An 18806-nucleotide genomic window follows, 5' to 3' on the forward strand; every position below is an offset into this window, starting at 1 on the left:
GGTACTTTTTGGTGTAAGGATAAGCGATTTTTTCACCCATAGAATTCTATAACGTATAAAGCCACACTCACACGCAACAAGAATGCCACAACAAAATGTTTTGCTGCAGTTTCCACCGCACTGCATCGCGATTTAAATTCGTGCGAAGGTTTTGTGTACATAATATACAAATTCACAAACAGTGTGTAAACGTTGGGGAACACCTTACCGAACGCATTGGGCTAATGTACTTGACTTTACATTCAAGAATATTGGTAATAAGAACTCGCCAAAAATACGGACGACATCATGACTCAACTTTTCTGTTCTACAAATACCTCTTTTCCGACTCGTCTCGTAATGTGCCAGCTTAGAAGACACTAGAGTAAGTCCGCTTTGAGAAATTACACGGTGCGATTTTTCCCGCAGTATTCAGTAACATTTAGAAACTGTATGAAACCGCACGCAATTTATTTTATAAATCATATAGTTATACGAAAGAATTGTGCGGTGAAATTTTGCAGTGCGGACTAACACTAAGCATAATATAATCTTCCAGCGTAACTTGCACTAGAGCGTTTCTTTAAGCATCTGCACTTTTAGTCTTATCGCCGCGACGACCGAGAGAGACACATCATATCAATATGGATAAGTCAAACAGAGACAGTCTACATATTTTATAGACTAGAGCAATCAGAACCGGTGAGAGCCCGATCACTTTTACCGCTGATAACTAAATAGTGTCTTTATCCAATTTAGACCATTTAGACAAGAGAAAAAAAAAATGTTTTCTCCAATGACATTCCAAACAAAAATCTTGTGGAATACCCCCCATTTTTTTACAACTTCACGTTCATCACTAAAAACAGCTACATAGAACACAATTTTCGTTTCAAATAGCTCTCTTATAGGTACTAATTCACTGCAATGCAATAATGCAATAATTTCTCGATTAAACCTAGTGACAATTTTTCGGCCGCAGAAAGTTTAGTCGGCTCGATTTGTTCTCTCCCGTTTGTTGATCGCATTATATATTAATTGGTTATATTTTCTTCCTACAAAATAGAGTGTGGCGACTTTGAGTCGGGCGACACTAGCGCGATCTAACGGTTAATCCAATATAATTAAACCAACGATGTATTTGAAATCACAGATAATTAGGACGCTTGAGCCTTGGCTTTCATGACGGGTCGTTTGATGCCCATCCGGTCGCAAATGTCGTTCCTGATGGGTCTCAGCTCGTTCACGTCCTGCTCCCAGTCAGTCTCAGCGAGGATCGTCATCACCTGCAAGGGAATAATTAACTCACTTCAAAAGAGAAGGATTAAAAAAATGCAAGTGAATGTCAAGAGGCTCTGTACACGTTCGCCGAACCATCATCATAATCATTACCCAATAGACATCTGGACCTAGATTTCTTGAAGGGACTTCCATACACCACGGTCTTACGCTGCCTGTATCAAGTGACTCCACTTGATACTTATGGTGGCAGCGGATATGTCTTCCACTTAGAGAGCGCTGGCAGATCCCTGTACCAATGCTGCACTTTCCGGTACTAGGTCACCATTCGGGGTTCGTCGAGTGCTTGGATCGGCTCTGCAGCCCAGCATCCGTGACCAACGTTAATAACTCGCGTAGCACTACGTAGTTCAACAGTGTTACCTGGTTTCCTGTTCCATCGCAGACTGGTCGCCGTAGAGGGTAAGCGCTTCGTAAAACCGCGCGGTCGCTCGTAGCGGTCCACGTAGATACCTGCATTATTACCTGGTCGAGCGCCTCCTGTTCCATCGCACACTGGTCCCCGTACAGGGTGAGCGCCTCATAAAGCCGCGCGGCCGCACAGCGCCGCACGTAGCGGTCCGCGTAGCACACGTAGATCATCAGCTGCCCCAGAGACCGCGACATCACCACTCCACCCACCTGATTCAAATAATGTTTATTTCATTTAGGCTACCAGTTGGCCTAATGGATAATGGGTATGTTACAATAAGTGAAGACTCAATTACTGGTTCGGAAAGCAGATTCGACTGATAAGAGCCGGCAACAAGGTCAGCAGTCGCTCTTTTCAAAACACAAAATGTTCCAATTTGTACAGATTTATCAATGTAGCCATCAAGTGGGTCCAATTTCGAGAAAGAGGTTAGCAGTCGAATACAACTCGGCTGGGCAGCGTTCGGGAAGCTTCGTGATAACTTTTCGTCCAAAGTTCAAGCACTAAGAAGACAAAAGTCATCCAACAGATTGCATAATATGGACGAAAAAGGGCACGAGACAAGATATTTGATGACGTCGCGCTATGGTGATCATTTATATTCATCTACTAAAACCTAAACAGACAAGGGTTGTGTGTTAAACCCCATGTGTAATAGAGTATTTGTACTGCTTAACTTTGCGGTTAATTTTAAGAAAATTACATTTTCAGATACGAACTTTCTTTAAAATTATAATCAATTTAATTTTCTGGTTTGTGATGGCAATATTTAACCTAGTTTACAAATGTTTTTTGGAGAAAATTGATACATACCTGAATTAACTGACACAGTACATTAATTGAATCTAGAAGTTTATAGATATTTTTGCCTCCCCTTAGTTCCAATTGCAAATATTTTAATATATCCAGAGCAAAAGTTGATTCTGGGTCTTCTAATATCGGCGATATGGAACCTGCGAATGAAAGAATTGTTATTACAAATTCGTTACTAGTTTTTCCCGTTACCTCAGTGGCGTGAATTAAGTTTTTTAACTTTCTCATCATGGGAAGTTATTACCCCTATAGTTTAAAACAAGTATTAATGCCAAATACTAAAAAAAAATATTTTAAATACTAAGGAAGTTCAAAATGTTTATCATCTAAAGTTACATAAGCTGAGTAACGTGATATAGATTACTTGAGCTGAGAAGCCTGTGTAAGAAGTTGATGATAGGTTACCCAAGCTGAGTAGCCCATCAAAGTAGATCATAGGTTCTGCAGTGCCTCAACTGAGTAGCTTTTTAAGAAGTTGATCATAGGTTACATAAGCTGAGCAATCGGTTTAAGAAGTTGATCACAAGTTAATTGAACTGAATAGCATGTCTAAAAAGTTGATCATAAGATGGCTACATTAACTGAGTAGCCTAAAGCCCTCATACATTGAGATTAAACTACATCAGTTAGGCTTTATCGGTTGCGTGCACCACCTTATTACTTCATTTTGATTTGCAAATCTAACCGAATCATTGATCCGTCCGGGCTTCGGACCAAAACACCCGCGCATAAAACAAATGTCTATCCGTTTAATCAAAACCAAAGGTTGAGCTGTTCGTTTATGAGTGTATAGAAGTTGATTATAGGTTACCTGAGCTGAGCAGCCTGTCCAAGAAGTTGAACATGGGCCCCGTGATCCTCTTGACGTGCAAGTTGTCCGCGAACACTTGTATGATGGTGTCGCAAATGCTTTTCAACATCGTCTTGTCATCGTGCAGTGTGTTCAGATACGCATATAGAGATTGTGTTGTGTGTTTTACCTACAAACGTCAAATGTGACATAATAACATGAATTAAACAAGTTGTTTAAAAGTTATAAAAGTTCAGTGAGCGAGCTTATTTAAAGCGAACGAGACATCGAGCCAAATCAGAGTTTTTTTTTAAATATTACCGAACGTTTATGAACTTTTTCGAAGGATAAAATAAAAGGAAATCTTCAGCTAAAACAAACATGAGATCCAAATCAAGAACACTCGCATCGCTGCATGTGAAAGCATATCTACTTAAATTAATTGGCAAACAATCGTTTGCTAGGTGTTATACAAAAAAAAAATCGCACTTACATTCAACACCTACGAAAATTCTATTTCTGTGAAACCTTGTGAAATATCAGGGCTATGGACTTTGATCATTAGTTAAAGTAATGTAACGAACGATTGTAAGTGCGAAAATTGAAAAATCACTTTCCGTGAAAAATAGCCTATAAATCATTGTAATGAAGAATAATAATAATTTCACCAAATGAAAATGATTTCAAAGTAGCAATAATGCCCGTTTCTGGTTGTTGTAATGATAGCTTACCAAGCTCTCAGTAAGCTCCCCGCCGCTAACAACCAGGCCCTTGATAACGTGGTATCTGTAGGTTGGGAACGCCAGTAGCTGCACAAATCTCGGCATGGTGTGTCCCGGGAACAGCCATAGCACCACCGCAGAGCTTTCGCTTGCTGTCTCCGGTTCGTCGCTCTTGCGGAATTCTACCTCTTCGCAGGGGAAGATGCGCTTCAGGGCGTCGTGGTGAGGAATGTTGGCGATAGGTGGATCACTGTATGAAATTAATGATTCAAATTCAAATATCTTCATTTCGCCACAGAATATTTAGTGGCATAACATAACCCACTGGCGCAAGACGACGCGACGTGCTGCGCTAGTGGATTAAGAACATCTAGGGTTGTCGGAAGTGCCAAAAAGTATCAATATATATCATATCGATATATTTTAAAAATGTATCAATATAGTAAGACACGGAGGGAGGAGGCATCTTGCTTAGAAGGACTTTGGATCTCGGTTAATCATGAAGTTGGGCGGCGCATGGACTGGTTGGACACGTGGCGTGCGGAAGCCGCTACAAGAGACCCATGTCCAGCAGTGGACGTCTATTGGTGGGAATGAAGTAGCACTGACTTGTATATGAGCGCGGTGAAGACGCGGCCGGCGTGCGCGCGCGTGCGGTCGATCTTCTCCACGGCCTGCTGCGCCACGCCGCTCGCCACGGCCGCCACGGCCGCCGCGTCGTTCAGCTGCGGCGCTCCCAGCGCGCATTGCCGGCACAGCGACAATAGGCCTGCGTACAATCAGCCCATAAAGGGTCACTTTCGTTGCCTGTCTGTCGTGTTTGTCAAGACTGGTCAAGGGAATCAAAACCTTATAGGGTACTGCCGTTTGACCTAGAATTATGAAATTTGGCTGATCTTATAGCAGAAGTGAAGGGAAAAATCCGAAAAACGTACATATGTGGTTACGTCACAAAAAAATTAAAAAGTGTTATTTCTTGTACGATGGTACGAAACCTTTCGTATGCGAGTCTGACTCCCACTTGACCGGGGTTTTTGAGTGAAAACTTCTCTAGGCACTTTGGGAGATTTCGGGACAGTAAAAACTCCAAGGCAACAAGACGCGCTGATCGCAAATGGACCAAAATACGAGTTTTGAATTAATTATGCATTGCTTTGTAAATTCAGCAATAAAGGCTTTATTTATTTATTTAAACCCTATATTATAGGGTTCTGTGTATGAACCAACCTGTCATGCTAGCTTCTCGGACCCAAGCGCCTATATCCCCGCGCATGTCCACAGTGTACTCAGACAAGCATTCCAACAGGGCTTTCCTCATCACTCCGACATAGCTCTCCAAGCCGTCGCCGAGGCCCAAAGTCTGGCAAACTTCGGTCAGGCCAACCACCGCGTCGCGCCTCGCTTCGGCCCACCTTTGAGTTCCTTCAGTCACTTTTGTGCAATCTATCAGTGATTGTATGACAAGCTGCATTTGTTCCGCTAGCACGAATTTTGGTAAAGAACCTGAAGAAAAGATGTTACGACAAATACATATATTAGGAACTAAAACATACCCGCGACTGTCCGCGTGGATTTAAGTTTTAAAAAGTCTCTTTAGTTTTCCAAGTAGCCTATATGTTACTCTTCAGGTCTTAAGCTATATCCATGCAAAAAATCACGTTGATTCGTTACTCTGTGGCGGGGTGAATGCATGAAAACTAACAAACAAACACATTTTCAGATTTATAGTAAGATAAATAAGATAACTATACCAAGGGGGGTATCATATGAAAGGGCTTTACGTATACATTCTAAAACAGATTTTTATTTATTTATATGTATGATAGTTTTTGATTTATCATGCAAAATGTCGAAAAAAACACCCGAGTACGGAACCCTCGGTGCGCGAGTCTGACTCGCACTTTGCTGGTTTTTTCTATTTACCAAGAGCCCGAGCGTATCCCATTCTCAGAAATAGTCCGTTAACACTGGTATTGCTCAACTGCTTGCAGTATTTCTCCACGAGCTGCATCCGTTTCTGCTTCGCCGTGGTGTCTCCGTAGGGCATATCGTCTTGCTTCAGATACTGCTCGAACACATGAGGTAGAGCTTCGATGGCCTTCTCGCGTATTGCTTGCACCTCGTGCGAAAGACAATCCTCTATAAGATTTAGCCACTCATCTGTAATGGATGAAGAAAAGAATTTATTTTAAAGTGGGGAATTAATAAGCTTATTTACAGGCATGAATGCTAAACATTAAATCTTGGTGTCTTGATATCTAAAGTAGAAAACGCTCTTGTCATTTTTCCTAGCGCATTTTTTCTAATGGCTTCATGTTGATGAATGGTTTTTTTATTAATTACAGAGAAGACATATGTGTATATATGGGATCCACAGGCAAAGCTAATCCAGGGGGCGCCACAGGAGGTTCAGCCAACGCAAGCTTTCATTTTCATAGTTTCTTAATTGATTAAGAATCACGTTTCATATGTTTACATGGCAATAATTTTTACATATGGCGTTTGACAGGCGGTTCCACAGGTGATACTACCTCCATAGCCGGTTCGCTTATGCGCCACCTGTTAGGATACATTGGCAGTGTGGATCCCCCTTACCGCTTGTAACGTGTACCTTAGCGGTCCCGTTACATCCTTTATTTAGATCGCGTATTTTTATTAACATAACCTGAAATCTGTTTGTAGACTTTTTATATGTCATATGTCAGTGTCCCAAACTTCACCATGACGTTTCTAAGGCGTGACGTTTGGGAATGTAATTCAACGATCTGTCAAACCTTCTTTCATATTGGAAAAAAAAAACTAGTAACATTTTTGACAGCTCGTTTACCGAATGAAGTTGGCATCTTTCGGTGGCCATTTTGAAGTTTGACTTTTCTTCCTACATAGACACGCAAACATTTGCTCGTCAATTATTAATTTTTAAAAATGTGAAAGTTAAACTAAATAAGTATAATACATATTTATGGGCCAGAGGGCTATAGAGTGGTAGGACACGGCGCTTTTAGCGGTAAGTGTTCATTTTTCTACCCAATCTCGCCATTAGAACATTGAATTTTCCAACAAGAAAATGAATGAAAATTTTAACCTAACATTTCCTTGTTACAGTCGTTGATCCTAGATCGTTGATCCTAGATCTCCGTTGATCCTAGATCGTTGATCCTAGATTGTTATCATTTAACGCCTCATTTGAGCATTTATCATGAGGATTTTCCCGTAAATTTCATTTTGGATCGTACATGTTACGTTTTATATCGGATTCCATCCCGGAATTGGTGTGATGGAATGCAGTTTTCGGCCTGTGGAATTAGTTAGATATTCGACATGTGCCTAGCTTATTCTCTATTTTAACAAATTTTGTGATAATTTGGACTTTATTTTTTTATAACCTAGTGTGTGGCCATGTGGCCCAGGTACTATAAGCTTGTTTATTTTTGATCATTGTATCTATATATATGACATATAAAATTAAGACAAGAACAAAGGGGCGATACCTATTATAAATTGTCATATTTTTTTTTTCCTCTTTAATAAATAAAATTTGTATAAAACTTTAGAAATTTAATAAATTAATTTTTAATAATAAATTTTAAATTCTTTGATTTTTATTCACCAATATTTATTTCTTGAGGACATTTGGCGTCCCGGAATAGAGAGCACGGCTAGGTGGACCGAATCTCTGACTTGCGATTAAAAGTCCAGGCCTCGGCAAGTCTATCTGTGGAGATTTCTATCCAGCTGGCTGGCGCCCGAAGGTTTTCCCTATATCCATTTTATATATATATATTTTGTCAGCTGGAAGTAAAAGTAAGGAATTAATTCTATTGTTTTGTTTTTTTTAAATAAATTTTATTTTAAATTTTTCACCTATTGGGTGGTGAAAAATTTTCTTTGTTACAATTGGCGCCCGAACAGGGACTGATTTTTATTTGGGAACCTAGTTGTGTTGATTCTCATAGTATTAGTGAATAAATATTTTAATTGTTCTCGTTCTTGTCTTAATTTGTATTTTTTGTAATATTTTAAGGTGTATTGTATTCTTGTAACTTATTTTTTTTTTTATTGTATGCCTAGATACTAAGATGTTTGTCTTAGCATAGCAATTTAAGTGTGCTCGCCTAGTTAATAAGCGTAGTTTATTTTGAGGTTTTTATATTACTATTATTTATGTGTTACTAGTGAAAATGCTACCTTACCTAAAAAGGCCATTTCTTTGTAAGAAACGGAGCCAAAAACTTGATAGGTGTCGCTGTGGCCAGTTTTCTCTTGAAAATGATAGGTGCACGACGATGGAAAATCTATTTTACTTAATTTTATCTATTTTTTTTAGGCTTTTTCCAAATTTTGTTAGAAGAATCTTCTAGAGAATAGACAGCGTTTGTAGTCCCAGGTCGTGGTCTATTTGTATTCGTTAGGATGTTATTTGGTATGACAAATGCACCGTCGAATTACACAGACTTTCTGATCGTTTGTTTGGACCAGATTTTGATAACGAAGTCCTGTTACCTAGATGATATTATTATTTTACTTTCAAAAGATTTTAAATTCATTCAGCATTTTAGATAAATAAATATCAAAGATTAAAAGATTCTAGACTTGCAAATAACTTAAATAAATTTGAATTTTGCTAAAGAATATAATATTCCAAAAATATTTCATAACATACTCCTCAGAATAACCCAGTTGAACGTTTTAATAAGACTATTGAGACTTGTCTAGCATGCTATGTTGAGAACGATCATAGAACGTGGTATAGGTATTTACCCCATGTTCAGGCAGCTATTAATGGCACTATTAATTTGGTTACAGGATACACACCTAATTTTCTTATGTTTGGTAGGGAAGTTTTCCTTGATGGATCCTTACATAAATTTTATTCTATCTCTGACCCTTCAGAGTTAACTATTGGTAGTCGTTCAGATTATTCGGACGCACTTCTTACTTTGAGTAATATTTTTGATAAAACTGTTAGTAATCTGGCCAAGTCATATAGACGAAATGCCAAATACTACAATGAAGGAAGAAAAAGCATTTCTTATTGTGTTGGAGACACAGTTTGGAGGCGCAACTTTGTGCAATCCAATGCTGCTTCTTTCTTTTCCGCAAAATTAGCCCCTAAATTTGTTAAATGTAAAATAATAAAGAAAATTTCAGATAATGTATATTTATTAAAAGATTTGGAAAAAAATAGTACAGGTAGATACCATATAAAAGACATTCTTAAAATTTGACAAAATTAAAACTTAAAATTAATTTTAACAGGAAAAGAATCTAGCAGAAGCTAACACAATAAGGACTCATTATTATTTTGTGTAGGATTTTTTTTGGCTCCTTTGTCAGTCCTACCGATTTGTAGGTTGCGGCTATGCAGTTGCTCCGCATTACCTCTCCTTTTTGTATATATTGTATATTTTTGATTTTATAGTTCTGTTTATAAGAGATCTTTTGGTAGCGGTTATGCAGTTGCTTCGTTTTACCAGGCTCTTGAAGAACTCATTTTTGGTTGCGGTTTTGCCTTTGTTTGCACCGTATTACCTAATTTTGTTGTAAATATGTATAGTTTTCTTTTCAGGGATTACGGTTTAGCACATGCCCCGTACTATCCTCCTGCTTGTTCTGCTATAGTCAGTCAGGTAGTTTTGTAAATATGTACAGATCTTTTGTGGGATCATGGTTGGCACATGCTCCATGTTATCCTCCTGCTTGTGTCTGTTTTATCGGGCAAGTAGATGTATATATTTTTTTCTATGTGGGTCTTTAGTACTCATCCTTGGCCTTGTCTCACACATGTGGACATGTTCGCTAGGTCCTTGCTTTAGGCAGGACGATGTTTTAGGTGTTGCTCTTTTGTAGTGCATCTTTATTTTGGATGGTTCGACAATGCGCGGCGAGGGTGCCTGAGTGCTTTGTTCGGTTGCATACCATTCCGAAAACCCCTTAGCTAGGTTAGTTCGTCAATACGCGGCGAGGGTGCCTCAGTGGATTGATCAGTTGCATACTAACTCTAGACTCTTTTTATTTTGGCTTATGTTGTGTTAGGTTGGTTTGCCATTTCACGGCGTTGATGCTTAGTGTCTTGGTCAGTAGTATACCAATCCTAATCACACACTCTTTAGAAAGTTTTCTTCCCTTCTTCGCTAGTTTGGTTTGCCATTTCACAGCGTTGATGCTAGTGTCTTGGACAGTAGTATACCAATACCTACTATGCAAATCTAGTTTAGGAATTTTGTTTTAATGGATTGCTTCTCAATCTGTATTTATTAATGATTATTTGGTTGTTTTGGCTTACATAAATTTAGATATTTAACTTTCCTTTTGTTTGGTAGTTCCCTTTGTTTTGTCTTATAGAATTGTTTAGGGTAAAGAAAAAAAAAAGGTTTTTTTTTCTTTTCTCTAGAAAGGGGAAATTGTAACGTGTACCTTAGCGGTCCCGTTACATCCTTTATTTAGATCGCGTATTTTTATTAACATAACCTGAAATCTGTTTGTAGACTTTTTATATGTCATATGTCAGTGTCCCAAACTTCACCATGACGTTTCTAAGGCGTGACGTTTGGGAATGTAATTCAACGATCTGTCAAACCTTCTTTCATATTGGAAAAAAAAAACTAGTAACATTTTTGACAGCTCGTTTACCGAATGAAGTTGGCATCTTTCGGTGGCCATTTTGAAGTTTGACTTTTCTTCCTACATAGACACGCAAACATTTGCTCGTCAATTATTAATTTTTAAAAATGTGAAAGTTAAACTAAATAAGTATAATACATATTTATGGGCCAGAGGGCTATAGAGTGGTAGGACACGGCGCTTTTAGCGGTAAGTGTTCATTTTTCTACCCAATCTCGCCATTAGAACATTGAATTTTCCAACAAGAAAATGAATGAAAATTTTAACCTAACATTTCCTTGTTACAGTCGTTGATCCTAGATCGTTGATCCTAGATCTCCGTTGATCCTAGATCGTTGATCCTAGATTGTTATCATTTAACGCCTCATTTGAGCATTTATCATGAGGATTTTCCCGTAAATTTCATTTTGGATCGTACATGTTACGTTTTATATCGGATTCCATCCCGGAATTGGTGTGATGGAATGCAGTTTTCGGCCTGTGGAATTAGTTAGATATTCGACATGTGCCTAGCTTATTCTCTATTTTAACAAATTTTGTGATAATTTGGACTTTATTTTTTTATAACCTAGTGTGTGGCCATGTGGCCCAGGTACTATAAGCTTGTTTATTTTTGATCATTGTATCTATATATATGACATATAAAATTAAGACAAGAACAAAGGGGCGATACCTATTATAAATTGTCATATTTTTTTTTTCCTCTTTAATAAATAAAATTTGTATAAAACTTTAGAAATTTAATAAATTAATTTTTAATAATAAATTTTAAATTCTTTGATTTTTATTCACCAATATTTATTTCTTGAGGACATTTGGCGTCCCGGAATAGAGAGCACGGCTAGGTGGACCGAATCTCTGACTTGCGATTAAAAGTCCAGGCCTTGGCAAGTCTATCTGTGGAGATTTCTATCCAGCTGGCTGGCGCCCGAAGGTTTTCCCTATATCCATTTTATATATATATATTTTGTCAGCTGGAAGTAAAAGTAAGGAATTAATTCTATTGTTTTGTTTTTTTTAAATAAATTTTATTTTAAATTTTTCACCTATTGGGTGGTGAAAAATTTTCTTTGTTACACGCTCACCAACAATGTCTGCCATATGGAGCGGAGTTTTGGCGAGCGCAAGCTTGGCGAGACAGTGGCACGCGGTCTGACGCATCAGCTCGCCGCAAAGACCGCGCAGCAGCTTTCGAGAGCGCAACCCGCCTACAAAGTTCCGCACGCGGCACCACAAGTCCTCGTTTATCAACAAAACATATATATCTATTACCACTTACCAACAGTGTCTACCTTATCGACCGGCGTTTTGGCAAGCGCAAGCTTGGCGAGGCAATGGCACGCGGCTTGCCGCATCAGCTCGCCGCCCAGGCCGCGCAGCAGCTGCCGAGAGCGCAACCCGCCCACCAAGTTCCGCACGCGGCTCCATAGATCCTCGTTTATCAACGTGTCACCTTTACGACCTAAACCATAAAACCCCTCTATACTTTTTTATACAAGGTACAGCACTACCACTTTTATAAGTTCGCTGCACAGGAATCGTATTTTTTGGGAGGCGCTCAAATATCTGAGCCATTCATCGAGCCTAGCAACTATCTACGGGTGCAGACCTTGACGATACTGTACCTATCCTATTAGATTGGTATGAAATCGTAGGTTTTCACACTTTGTCGGAAAATATCTACGGAAATTCGAAACGTTCATAATAGTCATCGTTTTGTCAGCCGGTAGTTCAAAGCTTTGTTGACATTTACTCATCATGACCATCCCATGGCCGGCTCACTACATAGCACGGGTTTCCTCTCAGAATGAGAAGTGTTTTGGCCTTAGTCTACTTCGCTGGCCAAGAGCAGATTGGCAGACTTCACACACCTTTGAGAATATTATTGAAAACTCTCAGGCATGCAAGTTTCCTGACGATGTTTTCCTTCACCGTTAAAGCAAGAGATATTTAATTGTTTAAAATACACAACTCCGAAAAGTTAGGAGTTAGGAGCCCAGGAGCGAACCCCCGACCTCAGATTAGGATGCGGCCGTCTTAACCACTAGGCTATCACAGCTGTTACAGTTACTCACCATCAGGCAATTCAGCTTGAGAGAGCGCGTATATCGCCTCTCCTATACCGAGGATAGCTCCATGGCGAATATTGAGATCTATTGATTCAGTCTTCTTCACTAGCTTGGGTAGGACTTCTGTTGCCACGTACTCCGGCATCTACAAAATATATGTGTACTAGGTACTAGATGATGGAAGCTATCTCTGCGCCAAACGTTAAAATTGTTGAAACAAACAGACAGACAGAAACACTTTCGCATTTATATTGTTAGTATGGATGTGATAGATACTTATTATGTACTAGACAACACTACTACTAGGTCCATGGTATAACATTATTGAAGTTACATGATTTTTAAAAATAAAATAAAAATAGCGAGCAAACGAGTAGGCGGGTCACCTGATGTTAAGTGATTATCGCCGCCCATGAACATTTGCAGCACCAGAGGAACCACTAATACGCCAATTTGTAAATGCGAAATGCCAAATATTTTAACAAAATTATCACATCACCATGTACGTCAATTAATCAACTATTGAAGTACATTTTGTGCTATTAAACCTAAGACAATTACTTACTTCAATCATTGTATCAATATTTGATGTCACAATAGAAATACTAAATCAATTTTTCTGCCAAAATATTAATGGGAAATATACAAATATATCAAAAACTTAAAATTAACTTAAAAGTTAACCTACTCTACGAACAAGCAAAAATTGATTGACAAGAACTTGACAACGCTACAATTAAAATAATCTGTCAATTTGTTTTTCTATTTTTCAATTTGCAAAAAAGTTTTTTTAGCCAGGTTATATTATGAAAATATGATGCAAATATACACTTGGAACTCTAGTTGAAACACTTGTAAATTTGCAACTCTTGTCACATTGTGTGCGCTTTTTTTGATGTTTTACTTTCTAGATTAATCTAGATCTGCTAAGATAACCTAGATTTCGAAGTTATCATCCCTGAGTTCGATCATTTTGGATTTTCTTGTCCTCTTTGGGGTCACTTTTCAAGGGTTTCATAGGCATTGCAAATATATCATAATTGCGCAGGTGAATCGCAGCAAGTTGTATGCACTTAGTACTTACCTTATCAGTAAGTTTGGTAAGCGCTTTAGCGGCCAGCTCTCGTATGGCGCAATCCCAGTGTTCGAGCTTGAGGTCCACGAGATGGTCGAGCAACGGTTGGGTATACTCCGGGAAGGAAGCCACGTAGGGCGCGACCGACAGGTAGGCGTGGTTGCGCGGGCCGACGGATTGGAAGTCCGCGGCCGTGAGCACGTCGATGCCGTGCGGGAACAGGCCGTGGCGGCCGACGTTCTCTTGGTACGCTGCGGAGGCCGCGCGCCGGCAGTTTATCTACAGGAGAACATTTTTGCGGTAATTTTTCACTCAGCATTTTATTTTATGATTACTGTCCATTGAAGCTTCGGCCCCATGATTAAAAAAAAAATCAACTTGCAATGAGCATGGTTTATGGAACTCAAACTGGGCATTCAGAACACAGTTTTAGTATCATAAACCATGCTCACTGTGGGGGTCTAAAGATGATCATAAATATATTAATCATCGCGGAGACCTCCAACTCACCTCGCGGTCGAAGCAAGCGGTGGCAATGAGCGCGTTGGCCAGTAGCTCGGCATGCGGCGCAAGCGCGGCGGCATCGTAGGCGCGCGCGATGGCCCAAGCGGCGTGGCACGCGGCGTCGCGCGCCGCCAGCCCTCCGCCGCCGCCGCCGCCACCCGCCGCGCGCGCCTCGTCGCGCGCCAGCGCAGCCGCGGCGCAGCGCACCGCCGCGCGCAGCTGTTGCGGCGAGATCAACCCACGACGTCCTAAAAATGATTTTGTGCAAGATATTACGCTTCACTAAGATCATGCCTCGAACATACCCGGGTCTCTTGCAAGCATCGCAACTGACCACTATCTGTGCCGCTTTATCCAGCGGTTCCCAGCGACTCACTTGAATCCATACTAATATTATAAACCCTAATATTATAAATCCGAAAGTGTATCTGTCTGTCTGTCTGCTTCACACAGCCCATTCACAGCCCAACAGTGTAACCGATTCTGACGAAATTTGGTACAGGGTTAGCTTATATCCCAGGGACGGACATGGGCTACTTTTTATCCCGGAAAATCAAAGAGTTCCCGCGGAATTCCTAAAGACCCATCCACTTAACCGATTTGTATGAAATATGGTACCGAAGTAGCTTACGTCCCTGTAATCGAAATAGGCAATTTTTTATCCTGGAAAATCAAACAGTTCCCAGAGGATCTATAAAAATCTAAATCCTCGCGGACGAAGTCGCGGGCATCCTCTAGTTCTGTAGATTTTGTCTAGGATATTTTAGTCAATATCACTGGCACACTTTTCTTACAGTTTACAACATGATAAATCATACAGATATTTTTCCAAATTAAAAGAGTTAAAACTTAAATGTGAGAGTTGTTTTCCATGAAAAGATATTCTCTTTAAGAAATCCTGGCCGTTGTCTACATACCAAGCTCAGCTAGTGCCATACAGCCGCCATGCCAGGCCGTATCACGCTCGTTCTCCGCAAACAACACCAGCACACTCTCGCACACATCGGCCGCGGCGAGCGCCGGCAGTCGGGCGCCGATGCGACCCACGCCCTTGGCCGCCGACCAGCGCACCACCGTGTCGTCATCGCGGAGCGAGCAAAGGAGGAGCTCCACCACATCTTCCACCTAAAAATAATCCATATTCATACTAAATAACACACAGCCTAAGAGGCGGGACATAAGTAAAACAAGCACACACTCTCACTTTAAGACTTGTTATGCTGTGCTAATAATATAAATATAGAAGTGTATCTGTCTGTCTGTAAATTTTCAAACTGCGGAACGGACATGTACGGCCATGAGCGACGCCACGCGGGAGGCAGGAATGTTAGCCCTGGATTGTGAACATTGTCTGGGCAGGGCAACTTGTAGATCCACATACCTCCTGCGGAATGTCCTGGTCATCATCGTCGGGCGGTGACGTCATAGGCTCGGTGTCGCCCGCCGCCGCGGCCGCGCCACCGCCCAGCGTCACGGCCAGCGACCGCGAGCCGCGCGTGTACCGCCACGACGCCACGCGGGGCCGCAGGAATGTTAGACCTGGATTGAATACACACATTTTTTTTTCGCGTATGAGGGGAAAATCAACACACATGGCAAAGTTTTTTGTACATATTTTATTAGTCACAGAACATACAGATATCATCAACTGTCCACAAGAAACCCAAGGTCTAGTGTAACTTTTCAATTTAATATTTACACTGCAGTGTGGACAGAGAAATGCTGTAATTTGTCCATATAATCTTTGACAGATTCATATTACTCCAGTGTTACATTTGAATAATTAAAAACGTACTAAGAGCTTGATTCAGTTTGAAAACTCATATGAAACCTTCAAAACAAATGACAGTGTTTAGACGTGATTGGCAACATATTGTCCTCCGATTTACTAAATAAATGGTGGCAAAGCATTCAGTTTCGAAAATGAGATTAGGTGGTTAGATTGACAGATCCACACATACTTCACACACAACATATTATGTAACCACCTAAGTACAGAAACTGGCACAGTGAAGAGATATATTTTATTACTTGCTATTTACCTATTCTCTGCACAATCTTGACCCCATATTTTCTGACCAACATAGCTTTATGGAGCTGATAGTTTTGTGCTGTGACCCACTCCAGCAATTTGGAGGTGAAGGGCAGGAGATCGTCCCTCTTGCCGTGCTTGAGCACTGCTGCCACGGCGGCTAGCACACCATAGTGGATATTGTCCTCCTCTTGTAGATTAGAATTGAGGTCACATGCCCAATCGAAGAATGAACTCATATATAACTCTTTTACATCAGACCTGAAAATAAGAGAAAAATAAAATTAACTGCAGTATCCAGTGCTGTTTGAGTGCTAATAACTTGCACAGAGGTGATTCATATTTATTTTATCTGGATTCGTGCAAGAGCCCACAAGAGACAATGTGAGGATGATGGTTCGAGGCTGCCCAAATGAATGCAAAGCTTTATGAACTAGGGTAGTTACCTGATCAAGAATTTGGAAGCTAAATATGCACTAGCTTCCGCACAACTGTCCTTGCTTAATGCATATGTCTTGCAAATATTAAATATTCGCTCCATCACAGTTAATTTTTTTGAAGTCCCAGCACCTAGAAATTAAATTAAGAATTTAAACAACAATTCGTTTTTGTCTTAGTTACAGTAATGAGTTCAGAAACCAATGACTCTTTTGTTAATAATATAATAACAACCTATTCTTGATTCTGTGGCTGTTTTTTAATGTGGTGCTCTATTTAATATAAAAGATTATGTGTAATAATGAGAATACCTGGTTGATCTGGAGCGAAACCATCAAGTCTGCTCATGTGGAATGGAATGATAACAACTATAGACAACCACAGTAGTAGTACAAATCTGCTCCTCCATGTCTCCTTGTCATTTGGATCCTGGGCCTCCAGATATGTGAGAACTGTCAGAAGATCTGTAACCTATTAAGAATTAACAACTTATATAACTGAAATAATATTATCCTAAGTAAAATAGTTCCAATTAACAGGTCTTAATGGTGAGAATTAGGATGCATCTAGAGCAATAGGTCTGGTTCTCTCCAATTTTTTTCAATTTTTTTAATTAAAAATAGCAAGCAAAGGAGCAGGCAGGACACCTGACATAAAGTGACTACCGCCGCCTATGAACATTTGCTCCACCAACGGAACCGCCGATGCGTTGCGGGTTCTAATTTGAGAGTTTAAGTAAAATAATCATATAGCAAACTGTTTTCAGTAACAAACTACGCAAAAGAGGGTATAAAGCAATACCTCATGTGGAAGATGGCGAACCACAACTTTGTAGCCTCTTACTCTTATGATTTGATACATGTAGTTGAAGGCTGCGTGTTTCAACTCAAATGGAGTGCTTTTATCATTGATAATAATCATAAACTTTGCCAGCATCTTGTCTAAATGCGGATCCAAAAGATGCGGCTGTTCATAGTATTGTTTCAAGATTGTGTAGAGTTTCTCATACTCCACTTCGAAAGTGGGTGTGTTATAAACATTTTTCACGTTGTCTATCATGTTCAACACCTCCTCGACCTCGGAGAAGTGCTCCAGAGCACATCCCAGGCCAATATTGTCGCAGTCGTCGTCCCGGTTCGAATCAGCTTCAAGGGCCACCATTTTTACCAAGCGCTTTACGAATTCTTCTAATGTTTAACACGATCTAAAGATTCTAAGTATCAAATTTGAAATCAAAAAAATCGTTTTTAAAATGTGATCTGTAATTTTTGTGCAGTCGTAAACACAAATAAATAAATAATTATTTAGAATTAGGCATTGAGTATTGACTTGACATGAACATGAAATATGAATTGATATGAATTGCCAATTTGACATTTCACATTGACAATGATAATAATTGGAATCCAATTGGATGTGCTAAGCTGCTAACTACCTCAATACATAGAACAAAGGCTGCCAGCAATTAGAATCTCCTCAATTTTAGGCAATATGTTGAAAATGTCAATGTTAAAATCGTTCATTGATATTTAGTTTTATCTAATTTTAACTGATCTGAAATTGCGAAAGCTGTCCCTGTTCTCACATAGAGCAAAAATAATAAAAAACTAGTGATAGGTCATGGACTTGCAACCTGTCATGTTTACCTACTCAAATACTATACTTAGTTACCTAGTGCTGAATATAGCTATAAGATGCAGTCTCATATGCTGTATTTATTATGAATATACCGCGAACTTATGTACATGTATAGAATATAATGGCTGTAATATTAAAATAACAGTGAAATTTTGATTTTTTACTTAGCAACACCATATACAAGGGGACAGTGCACTTCACAATGTGGCGGCGTTAGTTCTGAAGTTCTGATTTTGGCCACGCGCTAAAACATCCTTGTCAGACTTCGTCTGTGGTGGCGCTTGCTGGCGCGCGTGCTCTGCCTTTTTGGAGTGTTTTTTTTTTTTTTGTTAAAAGTGGCCGGGTTTTGTCTTTTACTAGTGCTTTTGGTGGTGGAACTGACTTGGAAGCGCTCTAAAGGGGTGCCGCGCG

General features: G+C 39.8%; 1 protein-coding gene across 2 annotated transcripts; it reads right to left on the bottom strand.

Annotated features, from left to right (window-relative positions):
- Positions 1-618: 618 nt before the first annotated feature.
- Positions 619-18096, bottom strand: LOC123867632 (tubulin-specific chaperone D). 2 transcript variants are annotated; one of them, XM_045909737.1, is made up of 18 exons: positions 17559-18096; positions 17069-17228; positions 16766-16889; positions 16330-16580; positions 15669-15826; positions 15209-15412; positions 14294-14539; positions 13793-14062; positions 12715-12853; positions 11919-12101; positions 5939-6175; positions 5243-5518; positions 4625-4784; positions 4025-4265; positions 3315-3483; positions 2504-2643; positions 1744-1899; positions 619-1265 (listed from the first exon to the last, which is right to left on the bottom strand). In XM_045909737.1, the coding sequence occupies exons 1-18, from the start codon at positions 17916-17918 to the stop codon at positions 1137-1139; spliced, it is 3603 nt and encodes a 1200-aa protein (XP_045765693.1). In that variant the 5' UTR covers positions 17919-18096; the 3' UTR covers positions 619-1136. The 2 variants fall into 2 exon arrangements, with proteins under 2 accessions (XP_045765693.1, XP_045765692.1); XM_045909736.1 differs by having other exon boundaries at positions 14294-14535; positions 15205-15412.
- Positions 18097-18806: the final 710 nt, after the last annotated feature.

The sequence above is a fragment of the Maniola jurtina genome, chromosome 8, assembly GCF_905333055.1.
Source record: "Maniola jurtina chromosome 8, ilManJurt1.1, whole genome shotgun sequence".
Taxonomy (NCBI): Eukaryota; Metazoa; Arthropoda; class Insecta; order Lepidoptera; family Nymphalidae; genus Maniola; species Maniola jurtina.